This window comes from Haliotis asinina, chromosome 4, assembly GCF_037392515.1.
Source record: "Haliotis asinina isolate JCU_RB_2024 chromosome 4, JCU_Hal_asi_v2, whole genome shotgun sequence".
Classification (NCBI taxonomy): domain Eukaryota; kingdom Metazoa; phylum Mollusca; class Gastropoda; order Lepetellida; family Haliotidae; genus Haliotis; species Haliotis asinina.
In genome coordinates this window covers 42,688,882-42,712,117 of record NC_090283.1, presented here as the reverse complement: position 1 = coordinate 42,712,117, position 23,236 = coordinate 42,688,882, and the positions used below count along the sequence as shown (strand labels likewise).

At 41.2% G+C, this 23,236-nt stretch overlaps 1 protein-coding gene across 3 annotated transcripts; it reads right to left on the bottom strand.

The window, feature by feature from the left end:
- Positions 1 to 1,673: 1,673 nt before the first annotated feature.
- Positions 1,674 to 23,128, bottom strand: LOC137281580 (amine oxidase [flavin-containing] B-like). Of its 3 annotated transcripts, none has more exons than XM_067812905.1 (14): positions 23,095 to 23,128; positions 13,442 to 13,511; positions 12,995 to 13,089; positions 11,446 to 11,583; positions 10,993 to 11,097; positions 10,125 to 10,216; positions 9,413 to 9,554; positions 8,953 to 9,102; positions 8,335 to 8,494; positions 7,818 to 7,962; positions 7,177 to 7,234; positions 6,900 to 6,997; positions 6,145 to 6,256; positions 1,674 to 3,942 (listed from the first exon to the last, which is right to left on the bottom strand). In XM_067812905.1, exons 2-14 carry the CDS (start codon positions 13,488 to 13,490, stop codon positions 3,745 to 3,747), a joined length of 1,542 nt encoding a protein of 513 aa, XP_067669006.1. In that variant the 5' UTR covers positions 13,491 to 13,511; positions 23,095 to 23,128; the 3' UTR covers positions 1,674 to 3,744. The 3 variants fall into 3 exon arrangements, with proteins under 3 accessions (XP_067669006.1, XP_067669005.1, XP_067669007.1); XM_067812904.1 differs by lacking the exon at positions 23,095 to 23,128 and adding an exon at positions 22,294 to 22,370; XM_067812906.1 differs by lacking the exon at positions 23,095 to 23,128 and adding an exon at positions 13,980 to 14,023.
- Positions 23,129 to 23,236: the final 108 nt, after the last annotated feature.

The following is a 23,236-nucleotide window of genomic DNA, read 5'->3' as shown; positions in this document are numbered from 1 at the left end:
TCTAGAAACGTGTCAAGTTTATAGTGTGTTTAACATGACGGGCCAAGTCGGACTGAAGAGAGACTAAGCAATTGGGGCTATGTTGGTGATTTTGGTTCCAAAGGATTTTTTTCCGGCAGTCGTTGGGAACGGAGAGAGAAAATGGCTTCACTTTTAGTTTACTTATGAAGTGGTATTTAGGTACATGACTTATGATATAATACCATTTTGTTTTTCGTGTGTACTAGTAAATATGCGCATATGCATATATTAACATGGAGAAAACGCACAGTGTTTCTGAAGATTTGATGGCAGTGTGTGCTAATGAAATATAGAAATATCACAGACTAATTGACCACGTTTCACAATCGTCAGTTGGCCATGGGTCACACTGTCAAACGAACGTCCGAGACCAGTATTTTGTATGGTCAGCAGATAGAGATAGGCTAATCGAATTCAGTGTGAACTTCACTCATCAACTCATCAATAAAGTAACTTAACTGTGCAGTAGGCACCTTATCGTCAGTCGAATTAGGCAATGGGATTAAGATATAGCAACTGAAATTCACAGCAACAAGTATATCGTCAGTTTTATCAGTAAATGGGATTAGAAATGATAATTGGAATAGGTATAAAACAGGGATGGCATCATTTTGTGACTGCTGAGTATTAAACAAAATTGTTTGTTTTACTCAGGTGAGAAACTTTCCTTTCTCCTACTTTGACAAATCGTTACCACTGATATTCTGAAATAACTGTAATCTATTGATGATGCTTTATGTTCCGACCCTTGCCACAACCGTTAGGTATATGTGAAACGTGGCGTCGTTAAATGTATTTCTCAACTACTCCGTATTTGATAATGTTTAACTTTACATTGTTTTGTGGCTATTTTGGATTGTATAAAGTGCGTCGAACATTGCGTTATCAGCACTGTGCTGTCCGTACTGCACGAACGCCTGTTAGGTTGTATGTGACATATTTTATCTATTATATTACGCTGTGAACACTATGCCGTTTTGTAACTATGTACTATGTAGATTGTATAAACGCCCTCTGGCTTGATGTGTAGAGTATTCAACAATGACATATTGATTAATACATGTGATTACGTGATTAATATAGTGTGTATAACGAATCTGTGTATGATGTTTATCTTCTTTGCACGCTGATTAATAAATATAATTGCCACATAGTACTATTGAATTATCATGTAAAAGTCATACTGTGACTGTTGTGTATTAAACTCCTTGTTTGTTTTACTCATGTGTTGTGTTGTGTTTGGGTTGGTATAGTCATACCTCTTGCCAAGCGAGCCAATTCCCCAAACAGCTTGTGTGGTATAAAATTCATGACAGTTTTTGTGTGTGTGAATGTATGCTTTGTTTGATCCTTCATAACATGTTATAAAATTGTGTTTTCTTTTAATGTACATAATCATGTCATATTTGACCACTAAGACTCGTCAATATCAACCTCTCTTTAACAACAATATCTTAAAAATATGAGACCGTAAAGGTTCATTAGGAATCCCAATGTCATTGTTAACTACACATTTTCAATAAAACCATGCTTTTGTGAAGCCAGTAAGTGTATCTTCCCAAATGTGCAGATTTCGTTTGAATATTCTACAGTCCATTTTTTGTATTACCCGGTGGCCCGGTCCGACTTGTCTCAAAAATGAAACGTACAGCTTTGTGGATTACAGCTTCTTGTTTATTACGTTGAGAGACGTTTCGTTGTAGTTTCTTACATTGATGCAAAGCTAAATGTGAATACAACCAAATTGTGAGATGAATCACATACATGGCATGTTGTAACAAACAGCGGATTAATATTGATAACAGCACGTGATAGAATAAACAAGTGGTGCATAATTGGAAGAGGCCAGTAGGGAACAAAAACAACAAAGAGCACCAGTGATGATTCCAATGACGAGTGGGATTAAGTAGTAACAACAAATAGACACAATGCTTAGATAATCAATGTTTTGAATAGTTCTTCATATGCCGATGCTATGTAGTATCCTTGGTCTCTATTCATCAAAGGTTTGTGGCGGCGGATATCGATGGCGTCCAGCAGTTTCCTTTTTGTCCTGGTTTTTGGTTGACAGGACTTCGAATTCGTCGAACTTGATTCGATGAGTGGGGAATTTTGGTCTGAGATTGCTGATTTGCTTGCTAAACAAGTAGTGAGCCGACTTTTCTTGGCCCGACTTTCAGGCCATCCCGTTAATAAGCGGCTGAAAAACCTGTTAGAGCACTACTGCACCAATCAAATGTCATGTGTATGTCATTTCTCAAGCTAATGGAACTTGATCTGGAAGTTTAGAACAACAATGTTTTGAAACCTGTCAAGTTCCTTACAACTGTGCACATACATGTGGAATATAACCAAAATATAAAAAAAAAGAAATTAACCGTTTTGCTGGAGTCGCATATTAGTAGTTGCCAGTGTAGATATGACACAACTATTTGGATGATCAAGTTCTTTATATGGACCAGCAAAGTTTTCATGTTTGAAAACGGTGTCAGAACCGAAACGTCGAAGTTGTTAGAATAAAGAAGTTGATCATCTATATAGTTGTGCTACCTCTAAAGAAATTAACAAAACAAAACAAAAGAAAGAACATTTTGGGAAATAGAACAAAGGTAGATAGATTTGAAATTTTGTTCAAAACCAGAGTGTTCTATGCATCAGAAATATAGCTGAATCATTATTGTACAGCTATTGTGTGATTATTTCCCCTTAGCTGGAAGCGGGCAATGAACACTCAACTTTTCTGTTCACGGATGTACTCTCGAGCATCTCTTGTGGATTTTGTAAGACATTTTCAGCTATGAATATACTGAAGTCATGTGAATTCACACAAATGACATCTTAATTATATGAATATTTGTGTGACCACTTCAAAGATGTACAGTGACTATGTCTCATGAAGATTTGTGTGACCACTTCAAAGATGTACAGTGACTATGTCTCATGAAGGTTTGTGTGACCACTTCAAAGATGTACAGTGACTATGTCTCATATATCTACAGAGCATGCACATGTGCGAGGAAAAGGTGCATCAGAAATGTCCATTAACATAATGTTATGTATACTGTTATACTTAGTGAATATTCAATCAAAACTGTCACGTTAATATAAAGTAGCTATATGTTAATGTTCACAAAACATTCAAAGTAAACAAATTATATAGCTGATTAATTACAATAAAATACATAAATGCTTAGGGACATGTTAAGTGATTACATTAGGCAAATGCAAGATCCATCTGATTACAAACACCCTGCTTCAAACAAATGCCAAAACAACAATACAATACTTAAACGCTTATGAAAATCCTCTGAACATTTAAAAACATGTATTTATTGGTAATTGTTAAGAAAATATTTCCACTTTTAGTCTTAACAGGTGATGGAAAGGATATTGATAAATAAATGAAAGCACTTTGATGCGTTAAACAAGGATCAATGAAAACATTTCTTCAATAATATTAGTTTTAAGGGTGTGTGGGTAGACTATTACAGCATAAGCAGATTAATAACCCGAACCCAACATTTGCTGATTGATTGCGTGTCACCAGGAAACCCTATCACACACAAAGGTCTGTCCACTAGGTTTATCATGCTTAGAACCGACCTCCATCACAGATGTCATTTTGTCTCAAGAGAACAGTTAATGTCAACATGTCAATCACTGGATTGCCTTTCACTGGCATATAGCTAGACTGTTTGCTTGGTGTGGATTTAAACAAAGATATCAGTACCCCAGCATGTGGAGAATGACTGCCACTAGAGCAACCCAGCCAGCCAGCACTACGCTGACAACCACGGTAGTCACAGACGGCATGTTCCGTTCCATCCATGAAGTTGTGAGGGGCCTGGCAGGGTAGTCCTCTGATTCTGGTTCATCTTGCATAATCTCTGATTTTTGTATCTTTCCCTCAGCAAACAACACCTGCACATAACAAACTGTTTCTTCAAGTAATCCGTTAAAATGAATGTGGATGTACTGTTATCATCCCTGAAGTTGAATTTACACAAGGATATTGTGAGCACGATTGATTCACTAAACAGGGATCACCCATACATCCGTAAGCTCCCACGACATGTCTACACCTGTAATTCCCCCTCGCCCATCCATCCACTCCATGTCTACAGCTGTGATCTCCCATCTCACGTGTACACCTGTTATCTCCCAGTCCATGTCCTTACCTATGATCCCCCGCCCAATGTCTACACTTGTGATCTCCCACACCATGTGTACACCTGTGACCCTACTCCTGTCCACACCTGTGACCCCCTCCCGATGTCTACACCTGCACATGTGATTCCCCACTCAATGTCTACACCTGTGATCTCTACTCCCCTCCCTCCACACTCTAAGTCTACACCCGTTACTCTCCCACTACATGTCTACACTTGTGATCCCCCGCTCCATTTCTACTCCCGTTACCATCCCGCTCCATGATTACACCTGTGATCTCCCAGTCCACGGCAACACCTGTGATCTCCCACTTCATGGCTACACGTGTGACCTCCCACCTTGTGTCTGTACCTATAATCTCTGATTCTTTGACCTTTCCCTTTACCTGTGACCCTCATGTCTACATCACTGTCACCCCATGTCTACACAAGTGACCCTCATGTCTACGCCAGTGTCACCCACGTCTACACCAGTAACCCTCATGTCTACATCAGTGTCACCCATGTCTACACCAGTGTCACCCAAGTCTACACCAGTGACCTTCATGTCTACACTAGTGTCACCCATGTCTACATCAGTGACCTGCATGTTTACACCAGTGTCACCCATGTCTACACCAGTAACCCTCATGTCTACATCAGTGTCACCCCAAGTCTACACTAATGACACCCATGTCTACACAAGTGACCCTCATGTCTACGCCAGTGTCACCCACGTCTACACCAGCAACCCTCATGTCTACATCAGTGTCACCCATGTCTACACCAGTGACCTTCATGTCTACACTAGTGTCACCCATGTCTACACCAGTGACCTGCATGTCTACACCAGTGTCACCCATGTCTACACCAGTAACCCTCATGTCTACATCAGTGTCACCCATGTCTACACCAGTGACCTTCATGTCTACACTAGTGTCACCCATATCTACACCAGTGACCTTCATGTCTACACCAGTGTCACCCATGTCTACACCAGTAACCTTCATGTCTACATCAGTGTCACCCCAAGTCTACACTAATGACACCCATGTCTACACCAGTGTCAACCATGTCTACACCAGTGTCTCCTAAGTCTACACCAGTGGTCACCATCTCTACACCAGTGTCACCCATGTCTACACCAGTGGTCACCACGTACATCTACAACAGTGACCCCTATGTCTACATCAGTGTCACCCACGTCTACACCAGTGACCTTCATGTCTACACTAGTGTCACCCATATCTACACCAGTGACCTGCATGTTTACACCAGTGTCACCCATGTCTACACCAGTAACCCTCATGTCTACATCAGTGTCACCCCAAGTCTACACTAATGACACCCATGTCTACACCAGTGTCAACCATGTCTACACCAGTGTCTCCTAAGTCTACACCAGTGGTCACCATCTCTACACCAGTGTCACCCATGTCTACACCAGTGGTCACCACGTACATCTACAACAGTGACCCCTATGTCTACATCAGTGTCACCCAAGTCTACACCAGTGACCTGAATGTCTACATCACTGACACCCACTGTCTACATCAGTGACCTGCATCTCTACACCAGTGTCACCCAAAGTCTACACGAGTGACCCCTCTGTGTGCACCTGTGTAACCCATGTTGCTCCATGTCTTCACTTGTGTCACCCATGTCTACACCAGTGGTCACCACATCTATACCAGTGACACCCATGTCTACACCAGTGGTCACCACATCTACACCAGTGACACCCATGTCTACACCGGTGGTCACCACAGCTACACCAGTGACCTCCCTGTCTGCACCAGTGTCACCCATGTCTACCATTTGCCGCGATGTCTACACCCAGTAACCCCCATGTCTACACCTGTGTAACCCATGTCTACACCAGTAGCTCTCATGTCTTCACTAGTGTCACCCGTGTCAACGCAGGTGTCACCCATTTCTACACCAGTGCCACTCCCTATCAACATGTCTCACCCACCTCTCTGGCTGCTCTCTCCCCAGCCTGGATTGCTCCCTCCATGTATCCCAACCATTCTGTAGCTGTTTCTGTTCCAGCAAAATACACACGGTGGTGTGGCTTCCTGATCTCCCTGAAGAAAACATTTCTTCATACGCATAACATATGTCTCCACTGAAATAACAGTAATGATTCTGACAATCATCTTTAGTTGGCATGACAAAGCAATGTACACTCGTATGATCAGACTCAACAGTCAATGGGTTTATATCAGAGCAAGGCATGATGACAGGTACCTAATGTCGTTGTAGACTTGAATACTGCATACTGCATTAAGCCCGTACGTTCCATTCTATACAAGCACTCAAGGGAAGTGCAAACATGAAGCTGCCTACCACATTTTGATACGCGTCCACTCCCTTGGGAGGGGCAATGAAGTAGTCGCTTTGTGAAGGAAGCACTTCTGTGCAAGCTGAAACAGCATTATCTCACAACGAATACAATCCACACTTCAACCCGTCCGTAGCATCAACGACAAAGCACCACCTGAATACTGAAACAGTGTTACAAGTCTGATTCACGTCCGCCCATATTGTGCAAGAGGATGGTGTAATATGTTATCAAGTGTAATATCATTTCACTTTCTTCCCACACTGTGTTAGTACTCTGGAGTGACATGTGACTATGTCATGCCCCACCCCACACCACCACCCCAACCCCCACCCCATCCGTCTGCACCCAGAATTCTGGAACCAGTGTAACGTGGTACAGCTTACCTTCCATACTCTGTCAGTACTCCAGGAGGAAGTGTGACCGAGTAGCACTCCCCAGAATATTCATCATCCATCCAGTTCTTCTCCACATATCCCACAGGCTGAAGAAGTATTGTTTTGAGCAGTAAGAAAAGTCTAAAGATGACTGATGTCAAATTGCATGAACCAAATATATTCTTCTCTTTTCTAGAATGTACCCATGAAACATTAAAGAGCATAAATAACATGACTAGATATTGCATATCTCACTGAAACTATTCACAAACATCAAACTCATTACCTCCAAAAACTTCTTGCTTTTGAATAGTTCTGCAAATTGCTGGCACAATTTCTGTTTTCTGAAACGATGTATAACAATGTTATCATGATAAAATATACTGGACAAAATCATTTAGGGATAATAGTACTTTTATGGCTAATATTTTATCGGTATGCTAATGAATAAATACACCATCATTCAAAATTTCAAAGTTTACAAATATCCCTAACTATTTTTGTCCAGTATATACTGAAATACTATTCCAGCAACTACAAAACAGACTGTCTCATGTCTGAAGAAACCATTACATACACTGTAAACAACCGCTAGAAGGTTTTAGATTAAAAGACAAACTACATGCTGTTCATGTATATAATCATTTACGTGTGATGATTATCCCAATATCACAATGTTCATCCTCCACAGAAGTGTTTGAACATTGGATTTAACAACCTGTGTAGTTTCTAGTAGTAGTCGTAGTCGTAGTCGTAGTCGTAGTAGTAGTAGTAGTAGTAGTAGTTCGGCGAACATATTGTACAATTTGACATGGCACACTGATGGACATGGATGCTGACCATGTTATAAACTGGTGGTTCTCCTGGAGCAGACCCTTCTATTTGCAGGCTATTTTGATAGAGATGACTGACATAACATTGACCCACCTCTCTTCCTTTGTAAGTTGACTCAGGCTACGACACTTGTCAGCCAGGATGAAGGCCATGATCGAAGCATGGGAACCGTCTGGTTTTGTGTCATCAAAGCATGCAGCAGATGGCCCTGTATCACTCGAAGCCATTCCACTCAGATCTGTAAATCAAACATCACTAGTGATGAGACGATATTGTGCCACTTTGATCTGTAACGTTGTATATCACTAGAAATGTAGTATTGATGTGTCATTTAGATTTGTAACATTACCATTGACGAAAACCTCATTTGTCCCTTAGATCTGTATCATTATGCATCATTAAAAATAAATGCAGCAATGTTGTGGCATATACATTTGTACTCGTAACATAACTAATTGGAAACACTCCATTGCATGTTAAATGTGTATCAAAATACGAGTGATGAAACATTGCTATGCCATGTAGATATTTAGCTCTTCCACGTGGATCTGTAAAGTCATCAATAACAGCAGACCAGCTATCAGTTCCATATATCGTGACATGTGCTCACCAAGCTCTCTCCAGAATGGGGTGCTGTAGAACATGTTTGTCTTGATGATGGAGCCCATGGGGACTCGCTGAATCAACTGGGCCTTGAGACCAGGTAGCGGAGGAGTGAAGTGCACTCTGGATATCAGCGGCAGTGGCATGGCGCTGATCACGTATTTACACTGAGGGGAAGAGAAAACACTCCTTAAGTCACCCGAGACAGTTTGGTATTTTATAATAACAGTGCAAGCAAGTTGTGTCGAACACGTTGGGACCAAGGGAACAGTTCAACGTCGATATGTTCGATACATCCATCAGCATAGAGTAATGGTACAGTGAAGGAAATTTGGCAACGACTGAGACATGTGTTCGACACAACCGTGTTCGAGACATTAGGGTTCTACTGTATTTCAGTTTTGATAGGTTTTGTATCACTATCGGTGATATGCAGTTACAGTGACATTTTTTGCCCATTTCCTTGTCATTGTACCCTTATCACCATTTCTCAAGCAGTTTATGTGAGTGTTTCCGATGCATCTTATACCAATAGTCAGGTTTACAGAGCTTTATGCTTCAACCATTGATCCAGGGAGCATGATGCAGAAAGATAACACCAGTGTGGCAAGTGTGAATTACCGACCTTGACGACTTTCCCATCAACGGTTTGGACAATTGCTCCTGCACCATCCTGTGTGACGCTGGTGACTGGGGAGTTGAGATGAACATCAGCACCGAGCCAGTCACTCATCCCCGCAGACAGCTGCTGGGTCCCACCAACGATCTTCTTCTCCTTGGAAGACATAAACAAGGGGTAAGCACGACAGATCTTGCATAGTTCACGATAATTTGACTAAAATTCATTGCGTGGTACATCATTGATTAGGGACAGCCTGTTTCTACTGTATCCACATTGTATCCATTGTATGGATGGAGTACAGACTGAGAGTATCAGGCTATCTGTGTTCCATCACTGATGAGAGACAACATGCTGGCATTTAGGTCACTGTGAGTTAAGGGCTGACTGATACTAACATTCAACCTACATCATACTGACATTGAGGTCATTGTGGGTGGAGTTCAGACTGAAATTAACATTCTACCTGTGCTCCGTTAGTGATGAGAGATATCCTGTTGAAACCATGACCACCGTGGATATATTGGAGGAAGTATAGAAGGGACAGCTGATGGTCCTCGGATGTAAAAATAGCGTTGATGAATATCTTGAGTATTCCTCTCACTTCCCTGAAATATAACAGAAGGTGCAAGAGCAAACATCGTCTTTTTAAAAAGAAGTCAGTCTCTAGTTCTAACAGTGATTTTTACTCTTTCTAAATGCTAATTGTAACCACCATCAGGATGAGAGGCATATAGAAGATCCTACACGGCCTTCTGTATAATGTCATATTTATTGTACGAGTTAATGATTTGGTGTCAAATTAGCGAAAGCGAGTTTGATACTAAAACTTTCACGGGTATAATCAAAGTGGTATTTTACGGAAGCCACTTTAGTATTCTGAGCCCTTATTCTCGAAACGTTCGAGGCCCTAAGAATTCTTAACTTTGACCGTAGCCAATGTGTTAAGAATGGGCTTAAGACGTTCGTAGGGATACGAACGTTTCGAGAATAGCTAGCCTGTTTATTGTTCTCCAAAACAAATTGATAAAATCTGCCTACAGAGTGATGACTCTCTGCTTTCCATGAGTCAAGCAAGGTCTGATACTATTGTGACAGTGGTATTCATACTGTGACGTCAGAACTGTAAACCGTTATGGCGTCACACCTCTTACACTATCACACTAGTTATATAATACCTGGTCCAGCAAATAGAGTCGATGAACTCCTGTACAGTGATTGAGTCCCACTCCTTCGCCTTGGCTGCCTTCCAGGGAGCTTCGACGGGCACCTGCAACCAGCACACTACTATGTTCATTCCATTGTCACCTGGTTCATGTTCATAGATCTTCAAAGGGTGACAAGAAACAACTGAAATTCTTAGTTATCCAATATGGCGGGTCATGGAAACGAAACGTCATTCGCGCACCGATAATACTGGTACATATGATCCCCTGGTGCTCATGATTTCTTCTTACAAAATTTCGAAGTTGTAGTAACCGTTTTTTGGCTAAGATGTTTTCGCAGTTTGCGTTAAGAGAGAAACTAAGATTGTTTCTTAAACTTAAGCCTTCTTAAGGAAATTTAAGTGAAAAACTAAGAACATTCTCAGAAGCATTGTGAATTCTGCATCCAGTTGACTGAGAGAAGAATTAGAGAAGAATGAGATGCACACCCGACTCGTTCTCCACACACCTCAAATATTAACTGCTTGGAAAAGACAATGTACATTGACAATGTAAGATATTGTGTGAATGCTACTTTTCCCAAAATTACTTCTCCTCAGGAGTATGAGAATGGGAATGCAATGGCAGGTAACTCTCAGTAGAATGTCTTCCATGAAATGACCAAAACTGCTGCAGTACTCAGGTACTTCTTTGTGAAGATTTGGACATCAGTTCAAAATATTCTGAATATTCAGAGGTTTCGAAATATATTATGTAGATATACTTTGAGATGGAAAGGTAGCCAAACAGTAGAAGTATTGGTTTTGTCAATCGTTTTTTCTTGAGAAGGCAATTGTAAAAAATAGATCATAAATCATCAAGCAATTGCGTTGCAGTGCACCTGTTTAGCCATCTTGTCAATGGTTCTCATTGCATTATTATAATCAAGGTAGCTGAAAGGATTTCTCAGACTTGGCATTCTTCCCTTAAAGGCTGACCAGGAACCCTGAAAATATTCAGACATCACATGACACAAGCATGGAAGTAGTATCTTTGTGACTGTCCATTAAATCAGTTCCTTACAGTGTATCTAATTCAAGAAAATTCAAAATTTACGTTATGTCCACAATATTGGTTTGCTCTTTGCAAAAGTCAAGGTGATATGTTTTCTTCTTACGGTCATTGAAACGTTAAATCCTAAAAGACTAGAAATGTTGAGAATATCTTAATAATCGTTGTCATTTATAAGATGTTGTCTTCAGCCTCACTAAGGGTTGTCAGACTCGCTGACTTAGGACGTAAAAATACAAGTCATAATTAATGCCAACAAATGGGTTCAAGATATGTCACTAACATGAGTATACAGGATAGTCTTGTAATCCTCATTGACATTGTATACTTGTAGTCCAAGTTCCTTGATGAGTCTGTACACTCTGTTCTGGGTGGGTCCAACGTAGGCCGCGCCCACATCCACCCAGCCGTGAGTTGGGTCCTACAATTAAACAATCCACTTCAACAAAACATTGATCACAGATAGAAAATATATCCTGATTAAAAGGTAAGCCCGAGTTTCACCTATAATGAAAAGTAATTAATCGACACATAGACAAAACACACAAACGTATCTTCTTGTTGGCAATGTTAATAACATCATTGCAATGGTTTCTGAAATTACGGTCAGTAAAACAAGTGGTGGATAACCTACGGCAACATCCAGGTAGCCCGTATGTTAACGACTTAATAATAAACTAATGTCCAAAAGAAACGCTAGCAAATATTTTGCTGGTCTGAGAAAAGACTAAAGCTAAATACGGTAACATTAAATGCTATATTGCAAAATCAATCATTCAGTACTTGATGACAACGAGAACAAAAACTAGGCCGCTCGTGATCTAAGATCACATTAATGACACTGGGGTGCATTGTCCAATGTTCGATCACCAATGCAGAGTCGACTGGGATTTTCACAACTTTCTGGGCAGCACATTTTGTTCAATGACAGGTGTGGCCACCTTTAGCACTGATGCAGGTCCGACCCCGACGTCGAACTGAGTAGCTGAGTCGTCTGACATCTTCATTAGGGATCCGACGCCACTCCTTCAGCAGAGCAGCAGCCAAAGCGTTCCTCGTCAAAAGTTCAAGACGTCCTAGTTATTCCCAAAGGTGTTCAGATAGGGACAGATCTTGAAGAGCTGGAACTTGCTTTCGTCACCAAAGTTCACTCTTCGCCAGTTTCACTGCTGCCGGTGTGGCACAGCGCTGGTTCATCCCAGTCTGGCATGTTGATGTTGACACGCCAACGTCATGCCCTTGGAAGGTCGATCGGTATACAGACTATGAATGCGGAGTCGTCTGGTCCGACTGTCTGCTGACTGGATGGTGTCAACGTGGTGTATCGGTTCCCCAAACGCAACACTCGTAAATACTGGTCTTCGTATTGGGTATAGAGACCTTCAGCCTAGCACTCTTTGACCTATCGACAGTACTGTCAGTCTGTCGTAGACGTGTGACCAGTCTTCCGATGGTGGGTTTGCACCATGCCATGGCCCTAGCCACATGCTCTTGTGTCTGTTCCATCTGTAACGTACCATTTGCTGTCTCTCTGCTCTGGTGTTAAGGTGCTGTAAAATACCTTTCAAAATACTTCATCGCACATGTTGCTATTTTTGAGATATTGCTGTCATCGTGCACACTACCTTCCAGGAAATGTTGAAGGATAATAACTAAACAAAGATGACCTGTTCTTGTGTGTGCATATTCGGGTAAATTGACTTCAATGTGTTGAGTGATCTGGAGTTCATTTCAGAGTTGAAGGAGGCACAGAAGAATGAAGACAATTACAACTAACAATGACTTTGATAGGGAGCTGATGGGACTAGACTAAGCCAGACCCGTGCCTGTACCTTGACTGTGTAGGACCGTCCTCCGACACGGTCCCGGGCTTCGAGGACAGCAACACTTAATCCACTCTTCTTGAGTAAACAGGCAGCACTCAGTCCTTTAAGAAAGACAATAAGAATTCACATGAGCAGGAAAACTGTTAACTTGGATACACAGGGTCCACTAAACATATGATATCAAGTTTACCACAGTTTGCAATATGAGGAATCATTAACAGCAGGTGCTGCTCAACAGAATTATGTTACAACCTGGTGAATGGAGAAATCGTCAATGATCATGGTGAAAGAATTCGTGTTAATGTTTGTGAATAAACGTTAAGGACTCCTGCTAACAGCATCTGCTAAGATGCCTTCAGCTTGTAATTTGTGTAATTGTCGTAAGAGAGTAAACCTCGTAAACTATCTCCCTAACAGAGAGTCCTATATGCAATTTCAACACAGTTTCCTCACCACTGATACCAGCGCCAATAACTGCAACATCCACACGAATGCCGTCCATCTTCAGATGCTCAGAGAAACTCTATAAACGAAGATAAAAAATCAAAATATTGCCACTGCTGTCGTCTGATAAGTAAATCAGTGATTATAATAGAACTACCCAGTTCATCAGGATGTGTTTTGCTGGGGCTGGATATTTAACACATTTCGATTTTTCTAGCTTAGTGTAATGCCTCTCAATAAATACTAGTAATTGAGTCTGAACCAGACAATCCTGTGATTGGTATCATGGTCATTAGTCTAGACAGCTGGCATACGATAACAAGCATCTACCAACCAACGAACCAACTGACCACTTGGCCCCACATGTCGCTTCCTTCAACAAATATGGGTTACTTGAAACCAATTCCATTCCAGATCTTCACGAGTTTAACATGATGTGATCATATTTTGATTGGAAGTAATATATTTCTGCATACATTCCTGACTACGAGCAGAGAAACGTAAAATAGCTGTTAAACCTTCCACATCTGCAAATATGTGGACATACCTTATTGCCCGCTTTCCCAATATGATATCTATTGGTCTGTAATACCCTTACACTATGTGTCTTATCACATAACAAGAAGACTTCTTCATCAGTATCAACCGCCACAGTATTGTGTTCCTATCTTCTCCATTCTTCTCACAAACAGGGGTACATTAGCTGTTAAATGACGACTGATCACTGTTATGCCCCCTATGAGTGAAATGAGACGAAAGATATTGGATGTTAAAACGAACACTGAGCGCAAAAGAGAGCATTCGTCTATTCGTAACACGCTACAGTCAATCAGAATACGCATGGGACAGTATCGTTGTGAAAAAGGCAAATTGAAAACAGATACAATATAAGAATGATTCAGCGTTTACAATTTCCGTCTGCGCTACTGTGCGGAACGGTCTATTTTCTCGCACTGTGAAATTTCAAAACGGGTCTATTATTATCCCTATCAGTAAGTATTTCATATTATCAGACAGGTTCTTTTGTCGTCAACTTGTGTTAAGGTGCATTTAGTCTGAAAATTATGTTGAACTACTTTCGATTGGACAGTTCTTGTTGCGATACCCAATCGAAACATGTGCACTCTTAGTTTCTTGTTGAAAACCGGACAGGCAGGCTTTTGTCCGGACTGGTAATTTTGTAAACTTACCAGTCCGGCTGCCTACGTGGAATTTAGGTAGTTTTAAACACTGTGTAATGTGACATGCTTATATGAAGTTGTCAAAGTGTATGTGCAGCGAGAATCCATGACTGACACAAAATCACGCAGAAAGGAAACGATAATTATCGGCATTACTGGTTTCTTCTCTGGCAATGAAAACGATATAAACATATGACAATACACAGATTGTCACTATCATCCTGAGTTGCTTCAACCCCATATTTATGTACAAGCGATCCCTGAATCAAAGAAAAGGGCCTCGCAAAATCCATCGGTAGACATGTCACACATTAGTATTGTACAGGAGTATACACAGTTGCCGTATACCAACGATTACACTTTCACCATCATAAAGTACAATTTGCGTATCGTTCAGACATTCTTTCATGTGATTGATTGGATCATTTACGTGTATTCTTTTTCGTATCATATCCGTCCATGTAGGATATACGGTTTATATTTTTTGAGTGTCTGAGTGAGTTTAGTTTTACGCCGCCATCAGCAACACTCCAGTGGTCTGCAAATAATCGAATCAGGACCAACCAGTCCAGTGATCAACAACAGGAACATCGATCTGCTCAACGGGGAACCAGTGAGATGTGTCAACCAAGTCCGCGTGCCTGACCACCCGATCCCGTTAGTCGTCTCTTACAACAAGTATAGTTAACTTTTGTGACATGCACAGGACGCTGAAGATCTATTCTACCCCGGATCTTCACGGGTCTTTTTCTTTGAAAGTACTGTTTGTTTCTTACTTACATAAGAACCTGACATGCTGAGTGAAGAATACCATAATACCAACATGTACTTCAGAAACAGTGTTAGATTCTAACCTTTTGTACAATTCATGGAAACTGGAGATGCCTGTTAATCAACATACCTATGTCGTCTTTTTCCGATGTCGACAAATATATAAAACAACAGGGGCTTGTAATGCTAAAACCTGCCTATTTTTTAGAGGCATTTTAGAAGTTGCAAGGATGAAGGAAAACGAAGTTCTATTTTACTCTGATGAGTACGACGTTTCGGCGTATGTACTTACGCCGTTATCAAGCATGTGATACATACATTGCTGCTTGCGGAGTATATACAATTACGAAGGCTGATGCACACTGGGTATCTGGAAGTGATCTGAGCAGATTGGGCTGATGTACAGAGTGATGGATTGTGATGTGATGTGAGTTTGATGTACAGTGAGATAATAGTAGGTAGGTTGAAGGATGCAGTTGTGATTATAATATGCAAAGGAAATCGTGGAAGCCGTGGGTGGATTACCGGCAGTGATCTTTGATTGAGGGGTGATAGGCTGGGGAGATGAACTAGCCTTTGTCTCGTTTCATGGTGGGGTTGAGGGGTGGGTGATCATGGATTCAAGGATTTGTTTTATCTTGTCGTCTGCTCGGTTGATTTTCAGAATATCGACGTTACTCCATTGGATGTCATTGTCAGGGTTATCTTGGGTGTGGCCGGCTATGGCGGATTGAGGGGTGGGTGATCATGGATTCCAGGATTTGTTTTATGTTGTCGTCTGCTCGTTTGATTTGGAGTCAGGTTTTGTGGACTGAGGTTTGGTGTTTGTGTTAATTGGTCGTGGGAGCTGGCGGGATGGGGCTAAAATAACCTTCATTGTAAATGTCGCGATTTAAGCCTTATTCGCTGTATGTTTTGAAATATGAAATCGGATAATTACTAGGACTATTGAATTTCACAAACAGCATCTTAATGATCACTGATATTACATTTTCATATAAAAAGTAATGATAATTCTGAAACGTAGTCGATGAACCCAGAATCGGATGTCATGTTTTCGAAAATACATTTATAGGAACGCCGAAGTGCGCATTCCGCCATATTGGATAGTGTTCATAAATTAATATCTTAAGTGTCTTTCTTTCATAACGTTTATGTTGAGATATGTAAAAGAGTATGATACCTGATACCCACAGAAAAACAATGTTTTAAATGTCCAGTAAAACATAGGTAGCATACGATCGATACGACTAGACATATATGCCACGTTCTTCCACACTTTAATTCCCCTCACAGATTATGATATATTAGCTGATATCTCTATCCCCAAGACCGACTCCAACCATCGTCTGCTACACCTGTCCTGGTTTTACTTTCGAGACGACCCCTCCTACATCTGTCTTTTTCTAGTTGTAGTGAGAGTCCGTGGTAGCTACATATATCGGTAATCAAGCGTAGTTTAAAACCGAGGGGGCAGACGAGAACGGAGTAGTGACGTCAACATAGTTACGTCATCCGAAACATGTATATTATCGCTAGATAAAGTACTGTTCATCTTTTCGCGAAGCTTCTTAGAATTTCCATTACTTCGTGATGTAAATAAACATGCTAAGTCATACTCTGTATCCCTTTGTATTTATCCTTGCTGAACTGCACAACACACATCGTTTCAACACCATGCACATTCTATACATATCATCTCCTCGATCGTGAGAACACAATGCTTAACCCTCACGCTGTTCACCCCAATGAGAGATCCCATTTATGCATGTACATTCAACATCAAAGCACTCAGGTAGTAAAGCTACCTTATTCTTATTGTATACATTACATACATTTGTCTCCTGTACGCAGTCAATATGATGTCATGCTGGAAATATTTGTACAAAGAGCGCTTTCAGAGTACATAGCATAACATCGAAGTTATAACACCACTTTTATGAACCACGCCCAGCCCAGACTACTTCACCAATTCATCATCCCATAAACAAGCGTAGAGGTGTACCACTGGCAGCACCCTTACACGTACATGCATGCTTTGAAACTGAAATATTGAACAGTAATGCAGTGGAAGCTGTCAAAAGTGGTATGTGTCCAATCCGGAAAGTTGTCAACACCAGCTTAAAATCTCAGTCCCATCCGTACCTTGTACATTTACCATCAGCTCTACAATCCAACACTTTGTCTAAACCGGGTAGTTTTTTCAGTCCCAATGAGACAACGTCTACCGTATATGTATTGTACAAAGTGAGAGGCGTGAGTAACACCTACCAACAAAGCTATGCCACTACCAAGGCCACTTTACAAGATTCACATCCCATAAGCAAGCGTAGAAGTGCCACTTGCAGCACCATGATATATGAGACCAGTATATGGAGGACAGCTTTGCCTATAGTGTATAACACGACGTTTAAGGCCTACGTCTTGCCCCTTTTATCACCTGATATATCGGACCAGTATATGGTGGACGGCTTTGTCTATAGTGTATAACACGACGTTTAAGGGCTACGTCTTGCCCCTTTTATCACCTGATATATCGGACCAGTATATGGAGGACAGCTTTGTCTATAGTGTATAACACGACGTTTAAGGCCTACGTCTTGCCCCTTTTATCACCTGATATATCGGACCAGTATATGGAGGACAGCTTTGTCTATAGTGTATAACACGACGTTTAAGGCCTACGTCTTGCCCCTTTTATCACCTGATATATCGGACCAGTATATGGAGGACAGCTTTGTCTATAGTGTATAACACGACGTTTAAGGCCTACGTCTTGCCCCTTTTATCACCTGATATATCGGACCAGTATATGGAGGACAGCTTTGTCTATAGTGTATAACACGACGTTTAAGGCCTACGTCTTGCCCCTTTTATCACCTGATATATCGGACCAGTATATGGAGGACAGCTTTGTCTATAGTGTATAACACGATGTTTAAGGGCTACGTCTTGCCCCTTTTATCACCTGATATATCGGACCAGTATATGGAGGACAGCTTTGTCTATAGTGTATAACACGACGTTTAAGGGCTACGTCTTGCCCCTTTTATCACCTGATATATCGGACCAGTATATGGAGGACAGCTTTGTCTATAGTGTATAACACGATGTTTAAGGGCTACGTCTTGCCTCTTTTATCACCTGATATATCGGACCAGTATATGGAGGACAGCTTTGTCTATAGTGTATAACACGACGTTTAAGGGCTACGTCTTGCCCCTTTTATCACCTGATATATCGGACCAGTATATGGAGGACAGCTTTGTCTATAGTGTATAACACGACGTTTAAGGGCTACGTCTTGCCCCTTTTATCACCTGATATATCGGACCAGTATATGGAGGACAGCTTTGTCTATAGTGTATAACACGATGTTTAAGGGCTACGTCTTGCCCCTTTTATCACCTGATATATCGGACCAGTATATGGAGGACAGCTTTGTCTATAGTGTATAACACGATGTTTAAGGGCTACGTCTTGCCCCTTTTATCACCTGATATATCGGACCAGTATATGGAGGACAGCTTTGTCTATAGTGTATAACACGACGTTTCATGGCTACGTCTTGCCCCTTTTATCACCTGATATATCGGACCAGTATATGGAGGACAGCTTTGTCTATAGTGTATAACACGACGTTTCATGGCTACGTCTTGCCCCATTTATCACCTGATATATCGGACCAGTATATGGAGGACAGCTTTGTCTATAGTGTATAACACGACGTTTAAGGCCTACGTCTTGCCCCATTTATCACCTGATATATCGGACCAGTATATGGAGGACAGCTTTGTCTATAGTGTATAACACGACGTTTAAGGGCTACGTCTTGCCCCATTTATCACCTGATATATCGGACCAGTATATGGAGGACAGCTTTGTCTATAGTGTATAACACGACGTTTAAGGCCTACGTCTTGCCCCTTTTATCACCTGATATATCGGACCAGTATATGGAGGACAGCTTTGTCTATAGTGTATAACAAGACGTTTAAGGCCTATGTCTTGCCCCTTTTATCACCTGACATATCGGACCAGTATATGGAGGACAGATTTGTCTATAGTGTATAACACGACGTTTCATGGCTACGTCTTGCCCCTTTTATCACCTGATATATCGGACCAGTATATGGAGGACAGCTTTGTCTATAGTGTATAACACGACGTTTAAGGGCTACGTCTTGCCCCTTTTATCACCTGATATATCGGACCAGTATATGGAGGACAGCTTTGTCTATAGTGTATAACACGACGTTTAAGGGCTACGTCTTGCCCCTTTTATCACCTGAAGAAGGGACAAGACGTAGCCCCGAATACTAGTCTCATATATTCACCAACTTCTAACGCCTCTCACGAATCTCAACTTACATACACACGCATGTCATGTATACACTGTATATGTCGGCCATCATGGATCGGTCAAGGAATGCCGCCAAGTTCTTTGGTTCTAATTATAGCACGCTTACGCCAAGCCGTAGAACCGTCACGCCAGGCCTAGCTACACCGTGACTAAGCCTTGCTTGTGCATGTCGTGTAAATGGAAGGTGCCCCTAAATCTAGTGTAGTGCTTCACGTCTGACGTAAGGTAAGCCTGAGATATGCATACGTGCCGCTGATAGTAGCTTACATATAAATGCAAGTATACACTCTATATGTATATATGTATACATCTGTGCACGCTTACAGTTTCTATACATCTTATACAGTGCAACGCAATAGCAAAGCAAACCTCTATATATCATACAAGAAGTATGAAGATTGAATATCATAGCAGCATGTCAGTTGGCCAAGATTTCAGGCTGAGAAAGCTGTTGACGCAGGAATGAACCAGTCTTTGCTGTCTGATGATCCGCAGCTTAACATGTGATTGATTCGTAAGAATAATGTTACAGTACCAAGGATGGATGAACTTCTCTGGGATGCCTTTGAAACACTTTTACATGTTGTGTTCCCTTGTAGCAGATGACAGAAGAGACATCATTCATGGAAACTTGCCTGTTGGTGTTTCGATACGAGATTTGATGCAGAAAGTGAAAAGAAATGAAGGCATCTGTGGACATTCCCTCAGAAACATGGATCAGATTTCAGTTCTGGCTGAAAGATCCAAGGTCCCCACCACCACTACAATAGTAGTATTAACATCAAGTTCAGTCAAGAAGTATCTACAAGAGTTTTGCTGAGAGTCATAATTGCATGACATTCTTGAAATGTTAAAAGGAATTTGCAGTCTTACACCAGGAAGATGTTCTGTTGTACTGCATGGATGACGGACACGGAGTACGTGTCAGAGCACCAGATTCTCCACTGGCTTCTCGTGACAGAGTTAAGCGGGTAGTGATGTTCAAAGGAAAGACACCAGTGGCTCTTGATCATGCCTTTCTCAGATTCAAGTTAATCCCTTCTGTACTTCTGGTGCGTGATGTTATAGAACATACTGATGGAAGCATTTACAGAGGGCAAGTGTTTGTTTCTGTCAAGGACAATCTCTTTGATGCATCCACAGCTTTGAGACATATGGAGTTTCCAAAAACATTGTCTGATAATTCCCTCAAACCAACTGAAGTTTTGTTGACAGATGGAGGCCCTGACTCCCATTATTTGGTTCTTTCAAAGCATCTCTTGTTGCACACTTTCTTAGCCGAAGTCTTGATATGACTGCTCCATGATGACGTTATGTCAATCTTGCCAAAAGGATTGAGCAGGGTTGACCTGGGTAAAACAGCATGGCAAAAATATCGCTCATGTGCAAACACGACAGAACAAGAAAAAGCCAAACTGTTGGATGGTTATGAAATGTCCAGTGGGGAAGCAAACAGCCTGTCAAAAACGCTTTATCTGAGCGTTTCAGTTACCTCAGCTTGAAACATGTGCCTTTCAAGATAGTTTATTAGGTGTCTCCTGAAGAGGTACCTGAACTTGTCAACCAGGCCAAAGCCATACTGTCAGAACGTTTACGTTCAGACACCACAACACAGAAACAGCTTACCAAGCACAAGAGTCTCATGCAGGATACAGTTACTCATTGAAGAGAAAGACAATACTCCTTTCAACCGGAGCAGTGCCAAAAGAGCCCATCCAATGAAAGTTTGAAAGAAGAGGCCAGCTTACTGATACTTTCAAACAAGAGCCTGAATCATGACAGTCAAGATGAATATTGTGAAGCAGCAACTGTCAATAGCAGATCTCACACTGAAGGTGGAAAGTGAAGACCCGTGTACAGTTTGTCAGACTCCAAGGATAAGATTACAAAAGTTTATGCCTCTTTCGTGGATTCATGGAAACAGTGTCGACAAAGCAAGGTTCATGCCTGTTATGGACCTCAATGACAAAGATGCCATAAGGGCTGCATCATACTAAGACTGATGATGGCCAGGAACAGCGAAAACACACAGACGAGTGGTTGAGTACAGCTGAATACTGAAAAGGGCGACTATGGTAGGGTGAGAGGTGACTAATTGTATCGGGTGGTCAGACTCCCTGATTTGCGAGTCTCGATTATTTACAGACCGCCGCCATATAGCTGGTACATTGCTGAGTGCATCGTAAAACTAAACTCATTCATTCTCTTAAGAAACCAAGGGAAATTTATTCTAACAAGAAGTTAGCATTAAGAAATAGGCCCAGTTTTCGATTTAATTTCAATGGCAAAGTTTTGAAGTTTATTTTAGATATGATTCATGGAGTAGTGAATTTACAGCTAGAAAAGACAACGAATGTTAATATCAAAAATACTAATCAGAGCGTTTTTGAAAAATCTATAACCAGGCAATGAATATTTTCATAGATTGAACAAGTATTGAACAACTTTATTATATTCCTGAATGTTTCAAAATAGTTAACATAATATTTCAATTGTTTCCAATTAAGGCAATCGCTGAAAATATTTTGAAAACTGTTATGCCAAACCTTTAACTTGATTTACTTCTCAACAGGATATCCTCTATACTTGCGGATCACCCGTCTTTCCAGAAGGACATGAATCTGGGGACAAGATGGTGGTTATCAGAAAGCTCTCTTGCGACAGCCTTGTCAAAATCCAGGGACTAGATTTTTGATGCTCTTAAAATAGCGTTAAGATAGTCGTAAGTTAATGTAAAGCACTGAAGACTATCTGAGCGTTAAGAAGAGCTTTACAAGTCTAGGCCCAGTACTACACATGTCAGCTCTTTCCACCTGTGTCTCCTGAATACAGTCAGCATGATGTCATGCAGGAAATATCTCTACTTTCAAGGTCTGTTACACACGGCGACACAGTCCAGCGATTTCTATGTACAACATAACAGTAAACATTACTGCGTCTCTGATCATCGCTAAGCCTCGTCGTAAACATAACGTATGAATGCGTTTCTGCCAGCCAACACTAATTAATAAGATCCATATCGCATACACAAACGTAAAGGTACAAGCTTGTGTCTCACACTGTCATTACAATGTCATGCTGGCCAAATCTGTCCAAACCTTGCCTGTAAAATGTATCACAAACGTCGGCACAACCGAAGGGTTTCTGTGTAACATGACATGACAGCTAAGTGATATCACTATGTTTATGAAGTACGTCCTGTCAAGAATACTTTATAAGATGTACATCCCATAAGCTGGCGTAGAAGTACCAGTGGCAGCACCCTTACACGCACATGCATGTTTTGACCCTGAAATGTCGTACTGTAAGTAACACGTGGAAGACAAAATGAGAGGCGAGAGACATACCTACCCGGACCTGGAATTTTCTGCACTGTTGACGTAACTTCCGGGGTATGCATCTATGTTTACGTTCCCTTGTATATATCATGTACATGTGACAACAGGTCGAGGTTTCTAATGAATTAATACACAGTCACGGATATATGAG